Source organism: Physcomitrium patens, chromosome 10 (genome assembly GCF_059467195.1).
Source record: "Physcomitrium patens ecotype Gransden chromosome 10, ASM5946719v1, whole genome shotgun sequence".
In the NCBI taxonomy this organism is placed as follows: Eukaryota; Viridiplantae; Streptophyta; class Bryopsida; order Funariales; family Funariaceae; genus Physcomitrium; species Physcomitrium patens.
This window is the reverse complement of record NC_143419.1, coordinates 2,722,798-2,749,251: the sequence shown is the minus strand read 5'-3', so window position 1 is coordinate 2,749,251 and position 26,454 is coordinate 2,722,798. Positions and strand designations below refer to the sequence as shown.

At 35.5% G+C, this 26,454-nt stretch overlaps 2 protein-coding genes across 11 annotated transcripts; both read left to right on the top strand.

Moving 5' to 3' along the window:
- Window positions 1-14,453: 14,453 nt before the first annotated feature.
- On the top strand, window positions 14,454-20,873 carry LOC112287838 (uncharacterized). Of its 9 annotated transcripts, none has more exons than XM_090253425.1 (7): window positions 14,454-14,589; window positions 15,835-16,331; window positions 17,189-17,318; window positions 17,787-17,928; window positions 18,479-18,518; window positions 18,796-19,051; window positions 20,047-20,873. In XM_090253425.1, the coding sequence occupies exons 2-7, from the start codon at window positions 16,122-16,124 to the stop codon at window positions 20,169-20,171; spliced, it is 903 nt and encodes a 300-aa protein (XP_090109551.1). In that variant the 5' UTR covers window positions 14,454-14,589; window positions 15,835-16,121; the 3' UTR covers window positions 20,172-20,873. The 9 variants fall into 9 exon arrangements, with proteins under 9 accessions (XP_090109551.1, XP_024387125.1, XP_024387122.1 ...); XM_024531357.3 differs by lacking the exon at window positions 14,454-14,589 and adding an exon at window positions 14,703-14,786 and having other exon boundaries at window positions 17,823-17,928; XM_024531354.3 differs by lacking the exon at window positions 14,454-14,589 and adding an exon at window positions 14,703-14,786.
- Window positions 20,874-21,914: 1,041 nt separating this feature from the next.
- On the top strand, window positions 21,915-25,276 carry LOC112287837 (protein TIC 62, chloroplastic-like). 2 transcript variants are annotated; one of them, XM_024531351.3, is made up of 9 exons: window positions 21,915-22,167; window positions 22,994-23,114; window positions 23,226-23,298; window positions 23,523-23,706; window positions 23,955-24,036; window positions 24,256-24,328; window positions 24,520-24,630; window positions 24,877-25,029; window positions 25,249-25,276. In XM_024531351.3, exons 1-8 carry the CDS (start codon window positions 21,972-21,974, stop codon window positions 25,009-25,011), a joined length of 975 nt encoding a protein of 324 aa, XP_024387119.1. In that variant the 5' UTR covers window positions 21,915-21,971; the 3' UTR covers window positions 25,012-25,029; window positions 25,249-25,276. The 2 variants fall into 2 exon arrangements, with proteins under 2 accessions (XP_024387119.1, XP_024387118.1); XM_024531350.3 differs by having other exon boundaries at window positions 24,877-25,276.
- The last annotated feature ends 1,178 nt before the right edge of the window (window positions 25,277-26,454 follow it).

Below are 26,454 nucleotides of genomic sequence, written 5' to 3'. Positions count from 1 at the left end.
TTGCCATTTTATAATTAATAGATTTTTTTATAGTTATACATCCAATTCTTTTAATTAAAAACCCTTCCTAGGAACATTTTTACTTATTTGTGCATACTTTTAATTTATATTTTATAACTATTCATTACATTCTCAAACTACATATGTTTTTTGCTATCTACAAATAATTTAAAAGTGTGATGGCCTTTAAACTACTTTCATGTAAAATAATAATAAAAAACTAAAACTAATAACTAAAACTAAGAAACAAAAGAAAAACAAACAAAATCTATCCAAGTATAATCATACATAAATTATTCATTACTTTTATTTTTACATGCTTATAAGTAATCAATAATTACTAATAATAAATAATAAATATTTTATTAAATAAAATTAATAAACAAGCTTAATCATATATATTTGTATATATACTTGAATAAAATTGAAAATCCATACAAAAAAAATTTCTTTTAAATTATGATAATTTTTTAATCTAAATTAATTAATTTTTTTAAAACTTAGCATTTATCATAAAAAATATAATAATAATATGATAATAATATAATAATAATACAATAATAAGAATTTAGAAGATAAAAACTATTTTAAGTTATAAATTAATAGTAGTTATGTATCAATTATAGATATGAATTTCAAAGAACTACAAACAAAGATAGAAGATAGAATGCTATTTTTTTTTAATTACATTTTTTTTTATAGAAAAAAATTGTATTTTCTTCATTTTAGTTTTAATGGATGTCATCAATGAAAAGCCTCAACCTTCTTGGTTACATTTGCAAGATTCTTAGCTAATTTCTATGTGCATTCACTAATATCATATATTTGCCAATGAATAAGATATTTTAATTTATTTTGGTGCTACCTTGAATTTAAGACTCCTTCCATCTCAAATTCTTGATTATTATCTATTTTTATAATAAGAGATAAAACTTGTCTTTTATTTTGAGATATTTACTATCTTATATAGTTCAAAAAGAGATATATGGAATACAAAATTAATCTTCATAAATTCTAATAGATATAATTGATAAGTAGCATGATTGAATTACTCACAAATAAGAAATGGTTTATGCTTATAGTAATCCAACTTGTCACAAGTGCACCAAGTCTTCATATTGTATCAAAGTAATCATATCTTGTTGCCAACTTAAAATTCAAGTTGTTCCTTACAAAAGGCATTTACATTCATCTTTTCTCATTTTTAAGCTTCTTTTAATTGTGCCTTTATTGTTGTATGTAGCTCAAATAAATGATTTTCCAAATTGTATTATTATAAACAAACTTTGCTAATGGCAAAAGCATTGTTCAATCATCTTATTGGTAATTAATAGTGTATCTTAAATATTAGTTCAAAACTTCATTTACGTACTTTATCTGTCTATTAGTTTGAAGTTGAATGGTTAAAAATAGCTTTATGTCCATCTTTAAAATCTTAAAAAGAATTCTTCAAAATCTTGATATAAATTGATTTCTCCTATCTAACATAATATCATTAAACAATCCATGCTAGTGATAGATATTGTTAAAAAAAATACTTAATTATTTCTTCATATGTGATAGAATTTGTATATGTTACAAAATGTGACATCTTATGAAATGGTTTATGTTTATATTTATTTAAAATGATATATTATCATAAATATAAAATCATATGAACTTGAGATTAAAATATCTATGATTAAATCCATAGAAACAAAAGATCATGATTGTTCCAGAATATATAATGGCTAAAGTGGTCTATAAGATTGAGATTGAGGAGTTTTAAATCTTGAACAAATGTCAAATAATTCTACAAAGTCTTTAATTGTCTTCCACATTTGATGCCACTAAAAATCTCTACATATTAGCTCTAAAGTCTTGTTATATTCAAAATATTTGGTAATTAGAAAGTTTTAACAAGCTTGAAGAATATATAATTATACTTTGTTTTGTTGAATATATAATTATCTTTCAAAATAGAATAGATTATTCTTGAACTTGAACTTAGAAGCATCATGAGACTTAGAAGAATTATTCTTAATATTATGAATAAGAGAATTAACAAACATACTTATTGCATCTTGCTTGAAAAAGGTTAAATCAATAAATATTGATTTCATTATTCAAAGATAAAAATACTTAGGATTTATGAAATTTATTTTTTGTTGATTTAAATTTCCATTTCTTTCTTTTGATAGAAGATAAGAACATCATGATAGAGCATCTAGCAAATCTTATTATTTTTTGGATTGATAAGTAATCTTGATATAAACATGCTCTAATGAGCTTGAAAATGATTCAAAATGCGTAGCAATATGAAATATTCAAGTTTTTTATGGTATGTATATACAATGATTAGATAAAAAGCATCTTTTAGATAATGATTCTATTCTTAAAATGAATCCATGATTACCAAAAGTTCTTTGTGGTAGATTTTATATTTAATCTTAATAGCTAAAGAAATTTTAGAATAAAAAGCTACTAAGTAGAGCTTGTTATCTGCTTCTATTTATCAAAAACAATATTTATAATAAATTTTGATGCATCTATTTTTATAAAGAATATCTTAAAAAAAATATTACAATCTAAGTTAAGTGCATAAATAAATATTATCTTTAATGCTTCAAAAGATGCTTCAATTGCTTTGTTCCACTCAAGTTTGTCTTTATAAGTCAAATGTATAGGATAAGTAACAATTTCAAAAAAGTTTTTGATGAAGATTTGGTAATAATTATCAAATTTCAAAAAATATTGTATATCTTTAATTATTTTTACAATCTTTCAATCCATAATAATTTAAACCTTCTTAGAATCCATCATAAGGCTTTTATTGGAAATAATGTATCTTTAGAAGTCAACTTAAATAGTGTGGAATACACACTTTTCTATCTTGGCATAAAATCCTATATTTCTAGATTTTTGTAATATATAACTACTAAGAAGTTTTTATTCTTTTATGCTCTTAGAGTAGATTAAAATATCATCTAAATTATAGACAAGAAAATTATCAAGAAATTTTAACAAAAAATATCATTTATAAGATATTGTAAAGTAATATAGTATTATATTTTTGGCTTATTTGGAAATGCATTAGCCACTTGGTTAAGGAAGGTGAAGTTGTATTTTATATATATCCAACAAACCTTAATAGGTTTCATCCACATAAAAAAAATGCAATTCAAATTTTAACTCAAAAGTGGTAAAAATACTCTTTATAAAAAGTGTTTATATATGATTGTAATTACTATAAAGAGTGATTTTTATGGTCTGTATATATAATGATCATCTTTATTTAGATAAAAAGCATCTTTTATATATGATTGTAATTACTATAAAGAGTGTTTTTAATAAAAATAAGATAATCTACTTATTTCTAAAACAAAATAAGAACAACAAGTTAGCACTCTTGTCAAATTGTCAAGGACATAATTTCTAAGAACTAAAAGATCAATAAATTCTTGTATCATTCAAATAGACTAAAAAATTACTTAAAGATAATATAATATTAAATTAGAATGACCATTGCTAAAGACAAGAAGACTAAAAAGTATTGAAACAAGAATAAAGATTAGAAAGGCATTGACAAGAATGAAAATGGCTTCACTCTTACATCCATATATACTATCTAATTAAGAGTTATATGGCAACATTTGATAAGACCTATAATACGTGTCTAATTTGCAAGACATGTGTCTTAATTTGAAAGTCAAGTTTCTTATATGCACGCCACATTATTAGTTTATACCAAAAACTATCCACATGTGCAATACATGGCTAACTTGTTGGCCTAATTTCTAACCTATCAATTAATTTTATACATGTATGAAGTCAAAAATATTGTTATGAAGTTTTTAAGAAGCTTCACTACAAGATAATATTAAATTTAGTTGTATTTATATTCTACTTAGTTCTTCTTATCTATATATATATATATATATATATATATATATGACAATATCAAAAGATATATGAGTAAAGTAAGAAGTCATCAACATATCTCAAGGACTCAAACATATTTTTTTTTTTATATGTAATGTAGATGACAAAACTATTTAATGGAAAGTAATTAAGTTCAGTGTTATTATTTAATAAAACTAGTAATTGACTACATGATGGAAGAATTGATTAATAAAGATTAAAGATTCTTATTTATTATGGTTAATATATTTTTAATTATTAACCTCTATATTACATATTTCACATAACAAATAAGTAAAATATATGATGTATTATCTATATGTTTTATTTTGATTTTCAAAATCACAACTACATATGATAAATAAACACTATAATATCACTCTAACATCTCATATATTAAATGTTGAGTATGCATTAAATCTTCAATATAAAAAGCAACAAATATTTTAGATTTTGAGGATATTATGGCTTTGCTAGTCTACATACATCTAAACAAAATTAAAAAAGCTTAGAAATAAGTGTGACCTAATAGCTTTTTGATTTTACTACAGTAATACAAAAATAACCTCAAAGTATATTCAAATGTCCAAAAGACATGTACTACTTGTTAAAAGTTAGTGTTATCAAACTAATCAAATTCATTACAAAATTAAAATTTGTAATTGTAGATCTTAAATATAAAAATATGACATTTATTTTTTTTAAATAAAGTAGTCAAAAGGTAATTACCACTAAAAAAATTTAATTTAAATATTTAGTTGTAGAAAAAAATAAGTAATATGTTCTTTCACAAATTTATTTATTTTAATTAAAAAAGAACTTGATTTTCTATCTAATATAGTATATTTTCAAACATAATATAATTATAATTTTAAATTAATAATTATGTAATTTGAATTCAAAATATTTTATATGCTTATATATATTTATATATTTATTTATTTAATCTTATAATTTAATATTTTTATATTATTAAAATAAACAAGTATAAGGTTTCAAAAAATATCCTCTATTAAACTTCAAAAAGTATATTAATGTTGAATAACTATAAAATATTAAAGATTGCATGTGTATATATATACATATGTATATATAAGAAAATGTAAATATAATCTACCCAATTACTTAACTGACCTACTTTAGAATAACCATCTAAAGAAAAATGGATCATCTCTAAATACCATCATTACAATCATGGCCCTTATTCTAACCCCTCTTGCTTCTAGTACATGCATGATACTGCTAGAATAATTAAATATCTATGTAAAAGTCATTATTTTATAATATAAATTTTATTTTAAATTATCATTCTTTTTTTTAATATTATATAACTTATTATAGTTATTCTATTTTCCTAAATCAAATGTATTAGTAAAAATTATATTTTAATACTTCTAAATGACACAACTAAATAGATTAAAACCAAAGTATGTATATATATATATATATATATATATAAGATGAGTTGAGTTTTTGAAAATTATTTTTAAAAATTTAGAATACCTATTCTACTCGACTGTGAAAAGGGGTGTTTTATTTTTCCATAAAACCATATTTAACATAGTTTTAAAATTTTATGAATAATAGCAAAGTCAACTAATAACCATTTTGTTATTATGCTTTAAAACTAATGCACTAAAATCAATAATTTCAATTGATATCTACAAAACTTAACCAGTAAGTGTATAAAAAAAATATTAATAATATTGATAAATTCTTTTTATTTGTTGATAATTGAGTATTTAATCTCAACTTATTTTTCAACAAATACTAAGAAGGTTAAATTATAATAACCATTGGTTTTGTGAATTGTTAAGAAAAAAAGAATACAAAGAGCTATGTTTGTGTGTATATACATATATATATATATATATATATATATATATATATATATATTAGAATATTTACTATTTATAAAAAATGTTCTTTAGCTATAGTTATATTGTATGCAACTATAGCTTAAGTATTTTTGAAAAAAAATATTTCTATAAGAATAATTTCCAAAATTTAGAATAAAATATTAGAATAAAATATATATTTTTCTAATACGATAAGATTAACCATATTATTGTCCATACTATAATACTAAAATTTAGCTGTTTTAACGAACTTATTATATTTAAAAGTATTAAAAGCAATTCCAAATTCTAATTCTATATATAAAATGTAATAAATAAAGATAAAATTAATAGCTCCATTAATACCAAGTTTTCAAAGTACACGTAAGAAACCACACAAAATTTATAATATTATCATTATCAAGTATATATTATTTTATTTTTTCAGTGTAAAATTTTATTTTGAATTTTAACTACTATCTTAACAAACTTATTGTGCATGTTTTAAATGTCATTAAGTACCTCAAATAATTTTTACAAACAAAGCAACAATATCAGTACTTAAATAGTAGTTCTTTTTTTAGGTAAATATTTTGTTATATATTTTTGTAATTATATTTGTAAGTTTGGTAATTATGATACTTTTGTATAAAAAAATTGCATAAAATTATATTTTATATTCAAAAAATATTTGATAAAATACATTATATGTATATACGTATGTATATATATATATATATATAGCTTAAGATAGAAAATTTAAATAAGAAAAAAATAAAATAGTTGCATTCAAAGAAATACAAAGTCATATTATTAAAATAAGATAACACAATTTCTCATAACATACAATGGAGAACCCCAACTAGAATTCTCTACATATACATTATGAAAGATTGTTTTTATTGCTACAATCATTATATCTACCTAAATTATTTTTCTGTTCAGAAATTTAAATTGGAAATCAAATGGATTCAACAACTCGGAGATAAACCTCAATATTGAAAAATGATAATAATAAATAATAGAACAAATTACTTCTAAAACTATTGCACCTCAGATTATTTTAGGAATTCAAATTTCTATAAAAATAAGTAATAAATGTATATATATATATATATATATATATATATTAAAATTAATATATTTTTATTTCTGTATTTTCTAATAACTTTAGTGTATTAGAATATTAGTTTGCAACTCAAGTGGATATTAGTTAAAGTGTTCAAGAAATTTTAATTTTACTTCTGATTTTCATTATAATTGAACCACATATTATTAAAATCAATGAAATATTGATTTTCTTAATCCGAAAATTTCAACAGGCTCAAGAATCTCTTCTGGTGTGGTAAAAATTTCATGTATTTCGATAGTGATTTAAATTAAATATTTGTGAAATAGAAATGAAAAATAAATGTTACAAAATCTACAGAGTTATCCACAAACAACCAGAATTTGAACTATAGTTAGCCTTAATGTCCTCAAGCTTACCATAATGTCTAACACAACGAAGTTTAAAACAGAACAATGTTCAATTTTTGATCTGGCACTTTGTGTCTTAAATCAATAGGAAGACTTCACTTTCATCAGGTTATATCTTATAACTAGTTTCATACTATGGTCACTTTTGCTGATTGATAAATTACATAAACAAGAGTAAACCCCAATTTCTTTCAAAAGTATAGCAATTGTTTATGGATGTTTTTTTATATTAACAACCTCCAAAAGAATTGGCATTGCTAGCCCTTGAATGCAACTTATCACATAATCAACTTGAAGTGATTTATCTTAAACAGTATAGTGTATAATTACAATCATGAATTTGTAAGGGAATAAAATCTAAGGGAAACAAAATGATATTAGTTTTAATATTTCATTAAAAAAAATATTACGAATTTGAACTCAAAATTCTAAAGGTAACAGAAACAGAACATTGGAGATTAACATACTACGAAGGTTTTGTCCTCAAAATAAGTAGAAACACATTTAAAACATTTGTTGTAATAACACACTTACTCAACCTTAGCTTGTACATTAAGTTTATTTAGCAGCAATAGAAAAGAGTATTTAGTCTTGCCAAGTGTAATAACACGAATACCAAAAGGCATGCACAACATTCCACCACCTTAATAATATTATATGTCAACCCACTTTAAAGACTTACAAGATTTAACATTAAAAACTCATAGTAAGTTTGAAATTGAAGACATGGTACCCATTGTAATTGTATCAATCTAAACTTTTTCATATTTGGAGCATAATTAGTTGGGAACGCATTCATTCAAGACCTACTCTTTAATAATTATTAAATTCAAGGCAAATGTGCAATTATGATATATGAACTGGAGGTCAAAGTTTAAGCAAAATTAAGACAAATTATTTGGAAATAAATAAATAAAAAGGTGATTATTATGTGTGTGTGTATATATATATATATATATATATATATATAAGTGTGTGTGCTACAGAAGAGTATTACAATATTTTTTAAGTGACCAAGTAAAGAAATTTTGTTATTAATTTTTTATAGTAATTTATATAAAACACGTCAATTCTTACAAATATTGAATTGTTATTTGCTGAACATATTATATAATCAGCAAAGCACCATCTACTGCAAACTTTTAAAAAAATTAAATTAAATTAAATTAAATAAAAATACATGAACAATTTTTGCAATAGGAATTTTTTTAATTCATTGTTTGTAAAATCATTTCAACCTCTATAAGATTAGATTATACTCCCATAGATTATCTTAATTTATATATTTTCTTCAAAAAAATATCCTTAATTATTTTTTAAAAAATAAAAGAAAAAGATGCACTATAATACCTTCGTAATTATAATTGTTATTGATAAACTCATAAAAAGATTTACACATACTTCTCTATTTTAAATAAAGGAATCAAATTGTAAGAATCTTATATTAAAAACATCATATTTTAAATCCAGATGCTTACATACATATCAAAAGCTAGATTATTAATGCGGATCAACTTTTGAACAAATATAACAAATATAAACGAAGTGTCTTCAAACGTACATTCCAATCCACCATTAGTATTAAATTCAAGCATAGTTCTCTTTAATACAATATTAATCGAACAATGAATTCAACACCTGACATTACTATTAACATTTATAGTAGGAGAACATCAATATTGTCAACAAAAAAGGACGTTGTTTATTCGGGCTGCCGTTCAAATACAGCAATAAACAACCGATTGGAAATTTTGAAACAATGATTTTTTAGTGTTTATAAAACTTATTTGGGCTAAATGACAGGTTATTAAGCACCGGGAAATAATTTCACACAACCCAATCATATTGCTAATAATAACATTGTCAGTAATACGATTTTAACGGTCATCCCTTTAAACATGCACCTTCAATTTAATTCATTTCAAATAATAAGAAAAATCTTGCACCTTTGAAACTTGACAGCTTCTTTATCTTTATAATAATAATAATAATAATTAAGGTGAAACTGCAGTGTGAACAAATTTAATTTATCTGTATTAAATGTGAAGGAGAAGAAGGAAGACTTTGTTTTTACAGAACAGAGATGGATGGATGAAATAATAATAGATGAATAATATAACATACACATGGACGAACGAAAAGTGGTTCCATAGACTTTCACGTCAGGCAGATGCCATGTCAGTGAGTGGAAGTGGCAGGTGGCAGGAAGGGAACAGCCTTGGTGGCAGCATCCACACACTCATACAGATAGGGCTATGGATGAATAGACGGGTGGATGTGCAGATGAATGAATACGTTGACAGATGGACGCCAGGGTGGATTCCCGATCTCGGACCAGGCCTGACCTCCGACCCACTGTGCCACATCCCACGTGGCCTCCTCGTTCCAGATCACTCAGCGCCACCCCATGTGAGGAGGTGGCTAACCATTGCCAGCATGGCCGATCCCCTCCAAGGGCGTTCCTTTCACTGCCACTTCACTGCCACTTTCAGCCCTGCTGGCTTCTTTCCACGGGCACTCTTCCCTGTGCTGCTACGGGCAGGTCGGAGGTTGGATGGATGAATATATGGATTGATTTTTGGATGAACGTCTAGTCCTCTTATGGCTCCCTTGTGTTTCATCCGTTGATTCTATCCCGGGCAGCAACTGGGGCCAGAAGGAAAGGCACTGCTCATACTGCGTATGAGTGTGTGTCTCATTGCTGCCTCTTCCTCCAGTTTAAGAGCCACCATCAGTCGATGGTTATGCATTGGTTTTAATAGTCTCCCTCTTCCCCCTCTCGTTTCTTTTGTGAAAGCATTCTTTATTAGTTTTATTTTCAATTTTATTCGGGTGGTGGTATTCTGAGCAAGGGAGCTGAGTGATTGCCTGTTAACAGAAGGAGAATCTGCTGGGCAGGTGCCCATAATCCCAAAGGTCTGTACAGGGCAACACTGGTCTGGCTGTTTTCGAAGAACATGTTGACAAGGCCCATGAATTTATCCATTGTATTTTCATCTATGAATCCTTACATTCATCCGGAGAGAATCCAGAAGCTGTGGTTGTGCCTTGTGGATCACATTGACTTCGGTGGTTGAAGAAGAAGAATTTCTGAGGCTCTGGTGGGCTGATGTGACTTGAAGGGAAATTTACTCCTTTGCTACTCAGCTACTCCACAACACATGCCCCTAGATAGACAGATGGATATTTTACACACACACTGCATGAAAGGTGATGGTTCCTTCTTTCACTCTATGCTAATATTCCACTATGTAGATGTGGATCTATCAAATGGGCTAAGTGGTCTCTCATAAGTTTCTAACATAGTTCATGGTCATGTGCAATGGAAAATTTGAATCATATCTCTTAAAACAGAAGCAGAAAATGCAGGATGAACATGTTCTGCTCTGAGAGAACTAATTTAATAAAGAAAGTACTCAATTCTCACCACAAAATATTTATGTGTACTTCTGTGCTATATTTACACTTGTATTTATAGAGAGAAGGATCATATTATTTGAAGATATTTATTGCCAGATATAGCATGCAACTGAACACTCTCCCTTATGAAGGAGTGACAAAAGTCTGTAATACACACCCAAAACTGTTACAATGAATTTCTACTACAAGTTTGGTCTTTGCAACTCTTAAAACAATGTTATGATTGTTTTGCAGGGATAAAAGAAAGAACTTGTGTCAACGTTGCCTTCCTTCAATATTTAGCAGATAAAGCACACTTAACAATCTTAACAGTAACAAATTAGTATCCTGGTTGAAAGAATTGGAAGCAAAGATGTCACCCCTTTCCCATCCCAAAAACACCACAGAGATGGATCTATTTCCATACACACAGACCTTGGCTAATTGCCTAACTACTCATGAAAGTGGCCATGACATGGATTACACATATTTATATAGATCATGGATATTTATGGCTAAGACTGGTCTACAACAACTCACTCCTCTTCAGCATAGTCACAGCCAGCATATTGGTATCCCACATGGACTAGGACTTTCTCATCATCTGTTGAATTCTTAAAAGTAGGGTTTCATCCCAGCAAGGTTTGTTGCATAGGGCTTGATTCATATATAGCCCAGTCAAGAGTTGATGGAGTTGCAGCAGCAGTGTAGCTGGGTAGTGGGGTTATAGTGGAGAAGATTCCCATCAATGGTCAGAAGGTGCACAGTGTTAGACAATACAAGCCAAGCCAGGGGGGGGGGGATGGTACTGGTGGGTGGTGATACTGCTGGTGTGGGTACACAATCCTTCTTCATCCTAACTTATCCAAATCCAGTGAGACAAAGCAAACCCAAGTGCCCTGCTGCTCCCTGTCTGCATCATCCAACTGACTGCCTCACTCACTAACTGGCACTTCCTTGCTTCTTCACTCTCTTGCTCCTGCTCCTCTTGAATTAGGCTTAGAATCTTCCCAGGAGCAGAAGAGACTGGGTTCCACATGCTAACCACCTCAGCCCCTTTGACAGGTCCCCACCTCAAAACCAGTACTGGATGGAGCCAGATGGGTAGGGAGATGTGGGGAGGGACAAAAGAAGATCAAATTATAGATAAAGGGCTAAAAAAAAAAGGGGGATAGATAGACAGAGAAAGGTGTTCCCCGCACTTTTGTAAGCATGTATGTATGTATGTATGTATGTATGTGTGTGTGTGTGATTGAGAGACAGCCTTGAAATTGAGAACATGCTAAGTTACAATGTGGGCATATGGGAAATGGGAGGAAGATGTGGAGGAAATCTGCCAAGCTCACTTCCATCCTCACCTCCCCAGAGTATCCATCACCTGACACCACTCTCAAATATATATATAAGAATAACAGCACAGGTACACTAGGGATGGAAATTCCAATTTTACACACATAGACCTGCAAACAAAGAACTAAGAAAAATGAATTTGAACAATTCCAAATTAATGATTATTCATTGGATTTGTTTTTGGCCCCTCTCTTTGTTTTTACACCTCATTAAAAAGAAAAGTGAACATTTTGTATTGATTTTTGTGGCCAATTGGGGTCACAATATGCCCACCAAAAGGCATTGCAAAATAAGTATGTAGGGGAATGTTTCATAGACCCCAATTTTTACTAAATCAACCTACCCAGAATGATTGTGGTTGGTTTTCATTGGTTTTGCATCTAGTAGTGGAGAAATAAATCTACAATTTTTTATTTTATTTTATTTTATCCTTTTTCCAGGATGGTGGGTCAATTTAGTAAAAACCTGGGTCTATTTAACATTCCCATATATATATATATATATATATATATACACATATATATGTGAATGCACAGACACATACATATAAAACATGTGCATTGTTTATGTGCAGGGTCAAGTAGGATGAAAGACAAATGTTCCAGCTCATTGTAGAATCCCCTAGGCTAGTTCTGGTCAAGCCATCAGTGAGTAGCCCCTAGGAATGCATGAGGGAGGGAGGGAGTCTGGAAGCTGTTCCATTTGTATCTATATTGGATTCAGCTCGGTGGGTTCTAGAAGCTTGTAGGATGCAACAAGATGGTTGTTGTTGCTCCAGCCAGTTTTGTGAGAGAGGGAGTGAGTGGGAGAGAATGGTTTGCAGTGCAAAGAATGGGGAGATGCAGAACAGACCCCTGTATACTTTAGTAGTGGTACACTTGGATTGGCATGTCCTGTTGCTGAGGTAGATTGCTTGCACTAAACTGTACACTCCTTGCTGATCCCGTTCTGTTGCTGCTGCACAAAATCTGTCACTGCCAGCCTCAGCCACAGACACTCAGACTTTCAAGCCATACACAATAAAGGAATATTGAGGGAAGAAATAGTCCAAGCTTCTTTTTCATTTTCATTTTTATTTCTTTTCATCCATGACTTTGACAGATGTGTTTGTCAAAGGCTCATTATCCAAGTTGGATGTGAATGAAAATAATAATAATAATAATAAATTGATTTAGTTGGGTGTATACTGATTCGCCTCATGATTCATACAAGTGAGGACAATCTTCTTCTCTCCTTCTCATTATTTGTTTTAATACTATTTAATCTTACTTTTTCTTCTTCTGTCTTTTCAAGCATGTGGTAGAGCAGTGTTAGCAAAAAATAAATAAAATAAAATAAAAAATGGATTACTTGTTGAATCAAAACTCATGTTTAATGCCACTTCTATTATTCCCAGTAAACAAATAAAAATTACAAAAATAATTAAATAATGATAATAACAATGATGATGATCTTTATCACAACTTTATCAATTTGTAACATCATACCCAAATACACCACCTAGAAACGTTAACAAAAAAAACTTGTAGTTTTGAATGAAGAAGCCAATACACACAAACTGATAATGACTTCATTTGTTCCTTGATATCAACATCACTGCTATCAGTGTGGTTGACCACCACCGAAACTCACCATTTTTTTTTTTTTCCTGCAGCAGAGAGATCTCAGTGTTATGTCAACTTGCACCCAAAACGTCATAAGGAAATGCACTATTATTAAAAAACCACATGCCCATCATTCTTGGGCTCCAAAATGGAACCTAACCCACATGAGAAAATTGCTGGGAAGTTCTACCGCTGCCATGTCTACAAAGTAAACGCCATTTCTTAGGGTTAGGAGGAAGAAAGAATCGGCATCATACCCGCGTCGTGTCATTGGACGGCGGATCCACGACCCTTGGGTCAATCCGACGTGGATGAGGCGCGTCTAAGAATAGCGAGCACCAAGCTGGCCGCAGCCCACCGCTGAGTGATCACCCAATCTCTCAAATTGCGGTCGCGCTGTGGCCGAAAGTCATCGAATCCATCCAGGCAGGGTGACAAGAGGGGGTGGGAAGAAGAAGCCAAGCGAGGGTTGGGTGGTAAAAGCAACACAGAGCGAGGGAGTGGGAGAAAACGAGAAGAGTGAACAGCAGCAGTAGAAAGAAGCAACAACAATAACAACAACAAAGGGAAGGGAAAGAGGGGGGTGGAAATCTTATCTCACTCGCCAGGATGGCACACTTATCCTATCCACTACAGAGGCACACTTCGGCAGGCGCAGCCGTGCGATGCGAATCCGACGGACGGAAGCCGCGATTCCTGGGAATATGGTGCGACTTATCGGGTGCCAGCACTGCGCACCGACTCTTCGGCTGCCGCGTGGGCACGGCAGAGGGGCCCACCTCAACCAGGGACGGGACCCGCGCGAGGTGGGCGGGTCTGCCTGCGCGCACGGGCCCCATCTTCCCGAGCCCACCCTAGGAGGAGGTCGGTCCAGCGTGGCGTTGCCAATGCGAATCGTAACCCGTGTCCTCCTCACCCGCTGAACCTGGACCCCTCCCGCCCCGTCCCCGTCCTGGTGCCCTTTCTCGCCCGCACACCCGAGCTCGGGCGCCCCTGCACGACGTCGCGGTCGTCTGCTGGTAGGGGAGGGGAGGGGGGGGGGGGGTGGCATCGACTTGGCGTGTGTGCTCGCGAGAGCGACAGAGACGGCTTCACGCCCTTGTGCCGTGCACTGTTGCTTGTTTTCGACACTGTGTGTGTGTGTGTGTGAGAGTGAGAGAGTGTGTGTGAGTGTGTGTGCGTTGTGAGTGTGTTGGTTTCGTCGTCGTAGACCAAGGTATGGATTGTGGTCGCTGTTGTCGTTACTGCGGATGCTTGGTAGTCTTCTAGCCGGGCGGCTGCGTGCTGGTGAGAGACCGTATCTCTCTCTCACTCTTTCCCCCCGCCCTTGTTATTTTTTATTTTTTCGTCTCCTTCTTCTTCCTGAAGGCGTCTCGCTGTTTATTTTTTTTTCATGAGTCCCGCATCAGTCCCGTTTCAGCGATGAGTTTGTCTCCGGGCCGGGTTCTCCGATCTCCGGGATTTCGTGTGAGATATCATGTAGGTGTTCTTGTGTTTGTCTCCCGTGGAGGTGAGTTCTCGATCGCGAGCGTGGATTCCAAGAAATTCGACGGAGGGGTGTGTTGTTTGGGCACGTTTTGCGTGATATTTACGCTCTCCTTGCCGTTGGTATTTGAAGTGAGATGGTTTGAGTGGTGTGGGAAAGCGAGGTAGTGGAGTTTGAGGTCTTGGTTTCTCCTTCTCCCTTTCTGTAGCAAAACTTTTGTTCATTTGAGAACCTTTTTTTTCTTTGGCTTCACCATTTTACTGATTGACTTAAATTTTTTAGTCCGGTCGTCTGGGCTTGGGTATTCGGACGGGGATTTTCTTATACCGAGTGCTACTTAGGATTTTTGTGGCTGGTCATTCTAATCTGCCGTAGTTATTGAAGCTTGGCTTGACATCTTCGGAGAGTGTTGTTTAGGCATCACGAAGAGAAACAGTAGAAGTTTTTCGCGCTTTAAGTCAACTATCTACACCAACTTTTTATTTTACCTTACCGTCACACAGATTCCGAGAAGTTGTCGCAATGTTTTTCACAGCTTGAAGAAATCTGCGCGTCGTAATGCGAAACATGTATTTTTAAACTTTAGGACTGCTTCTGGTCTCTTTTTTTTTTTTTCGATTTTACTTCGCTGGTTTCTTGAACACATACCCTTGGAGTCTGTGAAGCTTCAGAAGATTGGCAAATCAGTGTATGCTTGAAGGTCGAGCTGTCTGCGCGTTCATCTTTCTCATCAACTGCTATATTCAGGAAATTGACACCATCTGTTGTTCTTTTGCAGTTCTTGGGGGGGAGGGGTGGCTCTCTTATATTATTTGCAAGGAAATCATGTCCACTGGAGAATAAATAGTGGATCCCAAAAGATCACTGACGTCCCTTCATCTAGACCCTAACGAGGGAGTTTCAGAGACTAAAGAATAGGAGGGAGAACCATTCTCTGAAAATAGGCTGGCTGGGTGACAGGATAGGGACTCCTGCTGTTCATTTTTTGGGCGGGTTGTACAGGTAGTTAGAGTCCCTGCGGACTGTATAGAACGGTACATAAAAGCGTATAGAAGGACACTTGCCATGGCCCAGCAGACGGGTGGGGGTGGGACAGGTTCAGGCGCTTTGGGGAACCAGTTTGGCGATACTACTTACACGAAGGTGTTTGTAGGAGGGCTAGCATGGGAGACTCAAAGAGATACTATGCGTCGTCATTTCGAACAGTTTGGTGACATATTGGAAGCTGTTGTCATCACCGATAAGAACACTGGCAGATCCAAGGGCTATGGTTTTGTGAGTATTCTGTTGTCATCAGTCCCTCTGTCTCATATTACTTTTTGGACCTTGTTTCTGGTGCGATGATTAGTTGAGCCCTTTGTCTCGTCGAAGAGCTAGTCTGCCGGTTGCTTGTCGAATCTGATGCACGAACTCAACAACGAGCAGGTGAATGGGTTCAGTTGATACGCATCGTCTGGGTGGACTGCAACCTTGTGAGACAACGCTACGAGGATTGTTTAAACAAATAGTTTTTTTTGATGTTATTTTTGGTTTTCAGAGGATGGTTCGCGCTGGTTTAAAATCAAGTGAGAGGTATTGTTATCGCTAGGTCATCATTTAGGTCTCATTTTCTTTCAGGTCTACATATGGTACCAGAAGTTCGATCTGAGTTCGCACTCAACCCTTTGTTTGTCTCTAAGCTTGAACTGATCGTCAACCGGAGACGTCCATTTTATGAAATGCAGGAGAGTTCACACAGTGTTTCAGCCCAGACTAGTGTTGGCAGTGTGGATTGTGGACTTACAAGTTCGCTCTGAATTAAACTCGTGTGACTGTTGGTGACCCGCATTTTTTTGATTATGCATCTTCTAGCTACACTTTTACGACTTAACGTTTGCAAGAACTTATTTTCGATGGACTAAGGTCTGGGAGCGTCATTTGATTATTCAGAACATTTGCGAAACCAAAGTTTTTTTCAGATTCTTCACGTTCGAACGAACAATTAATTATCGCAGCTCTAGTCATATCAGTGAGAATCGATCAAGCGTTCGACCTCTACTGAACGTCTAATCAAACAATCTTAATGGTTTCAACAGCAGTTTTGAAGGTGTGTTGTTCCTGGAATGACTGAGATAAGGTGTGTGTGTGTGCAGGTTACCTTCCGGGATGCTGAATCAGCAAGGAAAGCGTGTGTAGACGCCACCCCAATCATAGATGGTAGGAGAGCCAATTGCAACCTCGCTTCTTTGGGTGCTCATCGCCATCGCCCTCATGGGCAGCACGGTACAGTGACTAGCCTTCAATCTTTCTCGTTTGACCTAGTGTTTAGATTTTCCGGGTACAGTTATGGTTTTTCTGGGTGTAAACCCTAAATCTGATTTTCACAGTGAGGTAATCTTTATAATTTGATAGCACAACCACAGCAATTACTTTCAGTTTTGATTTAAAACCCATCATAGGCCTACCCTCTTTACCGTTGATCGGAACGCAGCATTCTGGAACATAATTTATTTAGAATGACATAGCCTGCAACCTCAATTTGTTCGTTCGAATGAAGACCTGGACTCATTTTTGTCGTTGTTTGATACTTAAATGTAGTTCGCGAAGTTCCACTTGATTTCAGCCAACGTGTAGTATTCTCTCTTATGATCTATGGTGAAACTCTGCGATTTCATCAATGTATAGCTAAAGGTACAGGTTTGACTATGCGTTTGAGATAAACTGATAAAGGAAAGTTCTAATCCACCTCAGGCAACCGATTTCGGCCGTTTTCTCCTTTCTCTGCAGGCCCTCAGCAGGGGGGGCCCGGTTTTACTGGTGCTGGCTCATATCATCAACCTGGTTCACCATATGCTCATCCTTCACCAGCAGCCTTCTATTCTCATTATGGCGGGTACGTCATTTGCTGCACAAAATAGCCAGATGCAAATAACTCATGTTGCGCTAAACTTTGGAAACTACCGTAACGAACAGTTTGAGCATCTTCTAAGCTGCAGTCACCGTTTTTCTTGGCTTACTGGATTTCGCTCATCGATAACACACTTATCTATCACAGTGAATGAATGCTCATGTCGGAGTACGTTTTAGGTTTGTTTTACACCTCTAAGGCTTAATCCTACTGATTGAACACCGACCTGAGGTCTTGGCGACAGCAATGTCGCGTATCCTCGTTTTGTTTTCCCCTGCACATATTTACGGACCTGGAAAACAAGGTTTAAGCGATGGCTCAATATGGATTGTTTGAAATGAGGACACTCAACCTCTGTGTCTAGCCACTTCAGGTGCTCTCGCATTAATGTATATTATTACAAGAGCAGTCTCGGAAATGTCTTCATGATAAGTTTCATCCTGCACGAATGGAGAACAACGCTGCACTTCCGCTCATAGCAGCAAGGCAAAAGGCTGGACCTAATAGAGATCTGTGTGTTTGTCTGTCCCATCAGGTATCCGCAATACCCTCAAGATTACGCTAGCTATCCCCCGGTGCGTGTTTTCTATCCACTCTGTCTAGAATGTCCTGGTTGGGTGCATCCACATCTGAATATGAAGCTTGTTGGACTGAATTTTAATGACCGATGAAATCTTGATACTTCTGAGCCGTGATTTATTGTGAAACGCTGCTCTATCGGAACTTATCTGCAGTAAATATTGCAGCGGAGTTGCAACGGATGCAATATTTGTCTTCATGTTCATGGACAGATTCAGCTTGTCGTGAAGAATGTTGCACACTCATCGTTACCTTGTATGTTCTGTTTTGCAGAACTTGTTCCAATACGGCGGTCCACAGTATCCGCAGATGTATGGAGCGCCTGGTGCTCTTAGTCCTGGATCAGGCCCCGTGTATCCTTATGGGTCTTTTACGACTCAGCCACTGCAAGGGGGTCCTGTATACCCCGGAACTGCACAGTATGGTTATCAAGCACCACAGCTGTACGGTCCTGCTGCTGCCGGTTTGACCACTTTGGCCCCGCCGTACTCTGGCTCAGGGTCTCTTCCTGCATCGACGCCTGCAGGAGGTACAATTGACCTTTGCAATTTTTGTGATGTGTGCATTATTAACTGGCTTGATAATGTGTTCCGTTTCGAATCCTTAGGTGTTGTTTATGGACAGTCTTTCTCAGGGGTTTGTATTTTCGTCCAGCCTCATGGGGTGGCTACCGCCTCTGCATGGAGCATGGTGTATCTCGCGTTATTAGTCGCTTTAGAAATATATAATCAAGTTTTTGCTAGCTTCCTTCAGAGCCATAGTTCACTTATAATTCACAGTATAAGTTAACCAGTAATTATTCATGAAATTCACGTAGTTTACAAATTAAAAATCATGTCAAGTGCTTGTGAATTAGCTCTTGATCGATTGGCTGACGCTCGGACATCGAGAGACTTGTAGTTGTAGCTTGATATTGAACGCTGGTTGACCTTAGTAACTAGTTGTTGGTCTTCATGTCATGTTTTGTTCTGAGATTTTTCTTGGTTAGTCAATTTTGATTCCTGGCTTCTTATTTTTATCCTATGTTGAAACTATAGAAATCATCTGGTGAAGAGTTTAGCTGTAGTGTTTGCGTTCTAAGAAACCCCTTGTCAATTCTTTTGAAGAAGATCCTGAAGTAACCAGTTGTTCAATCAGACAGACAACTTTGACTTATCCTGTCGTTCTTAGTGAAATGCTTGTTGGTCTGAGTTTATTTTGATACAAGGTGTACGATAGAGGTCTGAGTCTTCGAATTTTGGAATGCCACAAAATTCCTTCTCATCTTTGAGACTCTCTTTTCATAATCCAGGAGATCGCTTTATATTTTAAACCATTAACCATCCGTGATTGATTATTTTATTGCTTATAGGCGGTGCAGATATGTCTTCGATGATTTATATGTAAAAGCCATGCTCTCGTTTGGTGCCTTACTACTTCTAAAGTTATTTGTTCTCATATAATCTTTACCATGTCAACCTGGTGTTGCAAGTTGTGTTCCTTTCAGCAATGGAATTGAAAATTCGAGGGGTTGGTTGTGGGCAGGTGTATCTCCTAGTCTATCTGCTGGACAAGTAGCAGGGCAGGTATCTCCGCAACAGTATGCAGTGCCATCAGGCTCGCAGCAACAATACTCTAGTGGAGGCAGCTCGGAGCAACATTCCGGTTAGCTTGGGTTCTAAGATTCTTTGTTGGCACAATCAGGGAGAGAAGAGGCAAAGGGTTTTGGTCAGGAGATATCAGATTTATACTCTTCCTGTCGGCTTGGCTATATGCAAGTCATGGCCCGACCCTTGAAAGCCCCAAGTTGTGTTCTCAATGTCGGGTCCACAAAGCCGGAACTCCTGCATGAACTAGTTGTCCTACGCGGGGAATCGAAGTCCTAATCCCATTCTTCAGTGCTCCCACTCCCCCTAACCTTCCTCCCCCTCCCCACCCCACCCCACCCCACCCCCACCTCCGGATGTCTTGTTCATCTTCCTCCTCACATTCAGTTGATGTGTACTTCTATCCTTCCACCCCCAATTTGTCGCATTTTAAGTATGCACTGAGCTGTGGGCAAACCTTCTCAGTGTGTATTATCCTCCATTGGTTTCTTTACCCTTAGGGTAACCTGATCACTATTCGTTTCTTTAGAATCCGGTCGATTTTTGAAGATTGGTCCGATCGCGGTTGGGATGGGATTTTAAGGAGCAGCTGGAAAAATTCCTTCCAAGCTGAATGAGGTAGGAGACTTTAAGAGAAGAAGATTGCAGCCTTAGAAAGCAAGGATCCCTTCGGATTGTTCGCAGTCCTGGTCATGTGATTTTGCTGCATCAATCAACGCCTTGATGCATCATTAATGCGCAACATTGCCATGATCCTCGTTCCCATTCTCTTCTCTTGATTATCCTAAACCTGAGTGTCCTTTGGTCCATATTTGCAGATTGTATGCGCTAATCATCGTCTCTTTCAAGACTGCAATTGTGAACGTCTCCCCAGCTCGTACCTTGAAACTTAACAGGGACAGCCTTGAGTGATTGTCACTGGCTCAATCTACACAGACGATGAACTATGTGAACCTCATTCTTGGTTGTGAAGAGCTGTCAGATGAACTTGTCAAGCTCATGAACAATTAATCGTGATAATCCTTCTAGTCCAAATTGCTTCAATTTTCGAGTCTAGGGAAGAAAAACTGCCGTTCTGTCATCTTTGGGCTTGTCGCTGCATTTTATGCTACTTCGTTGATGAAATGGCAAGGAAATGTGAGACATTCTATGGCTTCCCACTGTGTATCAAATTCTATCTGCGTTTTAATTAGCATCTGATGCAATCTACTTTCATGTGGGACCATTCCATCGGGAAACACGCATCAAATCTGAGAAACTGGATAGGCAAATCCATTGATTAGACCCGCCAAACATTCATAGAACACTTTTGCCACGATATGTTTTCTGCATGGTTCAACCTCTGACGGAACCTAATGCTTCAGAAACCATGTGTAAAGTGATATCTTTATTCCAGAATAAGCAATTTTAACCATGAAATCAGTTTCTGGAAGAGGATACGCAGCTCGTGGGAACCTGTGGGCGGATCCGGGGAGACATGGCTTCCTTATCCTGCAGCGCCAATGAGCGTCGCGATTGTGTTCCATGAATCCAAATTCGGTGTCCCCGGGCCACTCATCCACTTGTCGTGGACCCACCTGAACATGCGAGTGAATGTTCGTTCGACGGACGGAAAATCAATAATCGCTGACAGAACGTATGAATTCTCTCTTCAGAGTGTATCTGTAGCGTGTTTGTGGTTGCGTTTCTGAACCAGTTTGCAATGACCGGATGAACTTGGTTGCAGCGATGAGACGCGATGAGATTTGGAGGAGAATTGTGTTGCTTGATATGAGGTGTGATTGGTGAAAACACAAGGCCACCGGAGCTTCTGTGTGATTTGTAGGGGCTGGGCGGACAGCTTGTCTTGAAGTGGTGACGGCGATGGCGACGTCAATGCTACTTCGGGCTGGCCCCGGACCTGTGATGCAGATGCCGGTATCGCGAGCACAGGGAAACGAAATGCACACTACGCTGCAATCTCCATCAATCGGTGGAGCGCGAAGCATTGCTGCTGGTCGGAGCGGTCATGCCATGTGCAGCAGGGAGAGAGCTCTACTCAAAATTCGAGCTCAGAGTGGTATTGCCACCTGCAATTCCTGTTCCAATTGGAGAATTTGCACGTTGTGTTAAGATTTTCATATACCCATGATCGTCGCATGTTTGAAGAGTACGCTATGAACTTCCCACTTCGATACTAAGATTCTCACATGTACGCGGGGCTTGGTTTCTACCCCTTGAAACTAGACAGAGTAATACAGAGAGACTGACTTTGAGCGAAAAGAGTATTGCCGATTAAGCGATCACTTGAATTCCATGTGTTGATTTACTCACAATGGAGCGATGCCGAAGTGATTGCTGGCATTTTAAGTTTGGTGCCACCAGGGAAATAGATCAGTCGGACTGAGTCTGCATTCGCACGCGTTCATCAACACGTTTTATGTAGTGCCCTGGTGGTGCAATGGATGAATTGATCTTAACTTTGGTTCATGGCTGTGACCTAAAAGCCATCTTTAGAATTGTTGGCAGTTTTTGTTAGTGTGGAACATTCCGACGTGCCATTGAAAATTTATCGAAGGGAAGTAGAACAGTAAGTAGAAACATTCTGCGGAAAATCATCTTTCAGATTTTCTTATCCATCGAATGTGGGCAGAGAGAACTCGATGCTAAAAAAATTTATAGCGAGAGAAAATTTATTTAATTGTTTACATCCTGATCATATCTGGAACATCTTAGATGCCCTAGCAGAATCTCGTCTCCTGGTTTGCAAGTCATGTAAGAAAAGAGCAATACCTGAAAGGCGTATTTCCCACGTTCTTGTGTACATCATTGTAAAGAAACCCTGGTTGAGTTTTTAGATCGGGAGGTAGACCTCTGGTTCTTAGTTAAGAGAATGTGGTCTACAGGCACCCAGGATGTGACGAAAGAGGCATCAAGTGACACCTCGAAGCTAGAGGCGGGGAAGAAGAACAACAATGTTGTGTTTGTGGCTGGAGCCACAGGCAAAGTTGGATCAAGAACGGTCAGGTATACCTATCTTGCCCGTTTCCGGTTGGAAGCTTTTACTTATTGGAAAACCCAGTAGCCATGGTCGAATATTTCCTTTCGTGGATCTTAAGTTTAGTGATGAGATGACAGGGAGCTTCTCAAATCCGGTGTTCAAGTGCGAGCAGGTGTTAGGGATGTTTCTAGAGGGCAAGCTGTACTTAAGGTATGCTGGTCCTGACTTAAATCCTGGGTCCTAGCCGTAGTCGTACTTCAGGTGCAAATCAGTAATTCGTGTCCAACTCCTAAGAAATCCATTTGTGTGCGAAGCATTTATTGTTTCAAAATTCATAGTATCATTCAACTCTCTTCTGCTTCCTGATTAACTCTGTAGAACCAAAAATGTGCTGGTATCTTTTCAAGCCGACTTGAGCTCTTGTGGCCTTCCAGGCGACAGATAAGAGTGAAAGTTTGGAGTTCGTGAAGTGTGATCTGGAGAATGACGCGATCGAAAGCTGCTTGGGAGATGCTGGGGTTGTTGTGTGCACAATTGGTGCAAGTGAGAAGGAAATCTCGGATGTCACGGGTCCTTATCGGATCGACTACAAGGCCACTGAGAATCTGATCAAAGCTGGTAAGTAATGGCTGAGCTTTTAGATACTTGTGACTGTGCGTTGAATGATTCCCCTACTTTCCCTTCTCCTCAAAGAAAATTGTTTGAAGTAAGGACTGCTCAATCCATAAGACTGGCATTCGAGTTTCTGTAAGTTAGAGTTCTAGTCCACATTGGAATAGGAAGTGATAAGGAAGGCTTGGAAGTGTGCTGCGTGTCCGTGCGTACTGCTCTACGGCACCAACCAACACAAGGACTTTAATTTGCAGCAACAAGTGCGAAAGTCAACCATTTCATATTGGTTTCGTCCCTGGGTACAACAAAGTTTGGATGGCCTGCTTCAATCCTCAAGTAAACATTCTAACTTTCCTCGCAAATCTTTTGAGGAGAAGAAACAGTAGCTTTTCTAGAGGCGTTGGACGTCATGCACAGTAGAAAGTAGGATGGGGATCTTAAAATTAAGACTCAATGTTGTATTTCAATTGACGTCGATGACGAACAATATTTCATGTAGTATTGTGTCATGAAGTCGTTCCTCGTATTTCAATACCTGTTGATGTTATTGTGCAGCTTGTTTTGGGGTGTTCTTATTTGGAAAGCCAAAGCAGAAAAGGCTCTAGAGGAGAGCGGTTTGTCTTACACCGTGAGTGTTACAGCACCAATATTTATCTGCAATACAAATTTCTTAGCTGTTAAGCTCGTTATGTAATGCCGTATTCTGCAATCTGGTAATTTCTTTTGATTGTGGATGAGCGGATCACTGAGGTCTATATCAGTAGCTTTTGGGTCGCCTATACTGTCTTGTCTGAAGCTTTTTCGGTTGTTTGGACACAGATAGTGAGGCCGGGAGGAATGGAAAGGCCAACAGATGCTTACAAGGAAACCCACAATCTGATCCTCGCTCCCAAGGACACCTATTCTGGTGGTCAAGTGTCCTCTCTTCAGGTGACCTAATTCTCCAAGTAGAGTAACTCAATGATTTGCTCGAGTTGTTAGACATTTAATCACAAGAGATTGCTCCATTTCTATCTGGGTAAGAAGCCACTGTTGCATTGTTTGATAGTATGAATCACGTATCACTCCACATTAAAGTTCAAACCTGCAAACGTTGCATTCTGGAGCGTAGACCACCACATCCGAAGGCTTGCGCCTTTACTGAAATGTCTTCGTTTGATTTTTTCTTTTGAGCAGATAGCAGAATTGATCGCCGCTTGCGTGAGCAACTTGGATCTAGCTGGAAATAAAGTTTTGGAAGCGATAGCAGAAACCACTGCACCATTGCGACCGCTTAAGGACCTCTTAGCTGAAGCACCTTCACGAAAGTGAACTCAAGGGAAAATCCAGGCCAGAAACACACCCTTTAACCACGATTGTTGATAAAGGCATGTTCATTTTTATGTTTTAGAAGACTGAATGCAGAGATGGTTGTGTAGCAGTTCTGGAAAGAGGATGTGTTCTTTTCTCGCCATTTGTTGGATTCGTAACTGATGTGATGCAGCATCCCAGTTGGTTTTAGAGCTCGTTCGAACATGATTCGAATGTATTGTACATGTTGTGTTGCAGTAAGATGGAGCATATTTGGTTGTCGGACTATCGTGTCGGTGAAGAATTGCCTTGTATTATAAATCTGTATCTAGATACCGACAGCTCTCCGGAGTCAATATTAGTCCGTTCACTTTTCTGAGTTTGGATTCTTTTTTTTGGGTTGTGAAACCAAATTGAGGGTTTCTTAGACCTTTTTTTTTTTTTTTTTTTTTTTTTTTTGATTTTACCATTGCTTTATCAAACATTTTGGAGTCATTCTTCACCACTTTATATCAATTATCACTTATTTGTAAGAGTCGAAGCATTTCATTTATAATTCACTAGCAGGGTACCTATTTTATTAATAAAAAATATAGATAGCATGTTACAAATGTGATGTGGTTTTTAAAGAATTTATATTGTTGGCTTTTCAACAGTGAATATTGAATATTTACAATGTTATTTAAATTGTTTCTATTATTTTTTTTAGCAAGTAGCAATATTGTTACTCTAATTGAGAATCGAGATTAGTCCTTAAAATTCATTTTGCAAAATGTATTAATTCTTTAAACACTTATACAAGTTTTTACAAAAATCAATTCTTATAATTTAGGTCTTACTATAGAGTCTTAAAATTTGCTACAAATCTATTTAGAAGTAAAAAGAAATTAATAAAATAAATAATAAATTCAAGCTTGTGAACTCTGTTGGCACACTCAAAAGTTATACAACATAATTTTTGAGTGTTTTCTACATTTAAGCAATTTCACAAAAGTTATCATTGACTAGGTTGAATTTTTTTATTGCATAATTATAAAAAATAAAAAAATATAAAAATATTACTAAATGTAATGAGTCAAACGTCTTTAATGTTGATGTTAATCCAAATCTATATGTTGTGTTATATGAAAAAGGACAAATTTGAGAATTTAAACTATCATGTAGAGATGAAGTTTTGTTTAATGTAGATGGAAAATGTGAGCAAAGAGCAATCTTGAAGATTTAAAGTACTTTAATATGTATGAATACATGCATGGTTATCTACTATCATGTAAAAAATAATCATATTTTATTTCTATGTGAGCATTAAAAACATATTTAGTAATTTTTAAAATTTTTTTTATGCATTAATATTAAGAATATTTATCTCTAAAGGCTTATAATAATCTAAGTAATTTATAAAATTTATGGTAGAAATAACAAAGAGAAAATAAAATTTATAAGATTGCACAATATAAGATTCTC

Coding starts and splice junctions, on each gene's coding strand:
- LOC112287838 (XM_090253425.1), top strand. CDS start 16,122: ATGGCCCAGCAGACGGGTGGGGGTGGGACAGGTTCAGGCGCTTTGGGG. Junction 18,519..18,795: donor ATTACGCTAGCTATCCCCCG/GTGCGTGTTTTC, acceptor TCTGTTTTGCAG/AACTTGTTCCAATACGGCGG. Junction 19,052..20,046: donor TGCATCGACGCCTGCAGGAG/GTACAATTGACC, acceptor GGTTGTGGGCAG/GTGTATCTCCTAGTCTATCT.
- LOC112287837 (XM_024531351.3), top strand. CDS start 21,972: ATGGCGACGTCAATGCTACTTCGGGCTGGCCCCGGACCTGTGATGCAG. Junction 23,299..23,522: donor GAGGGCAAGCTGTACTTAAG/GTATGCTGGTCC, acceptor GTGGCCTTCCAG/GCGACAGATAAGAGTGAAAG. Junction 24,631..24,876: donor GTCAAGTGTCCTCTCTTCAG/GTGACCTAATTC, acceptor TCTTTTGAGCAG/ATAGCAGAATTGATCGCCGC.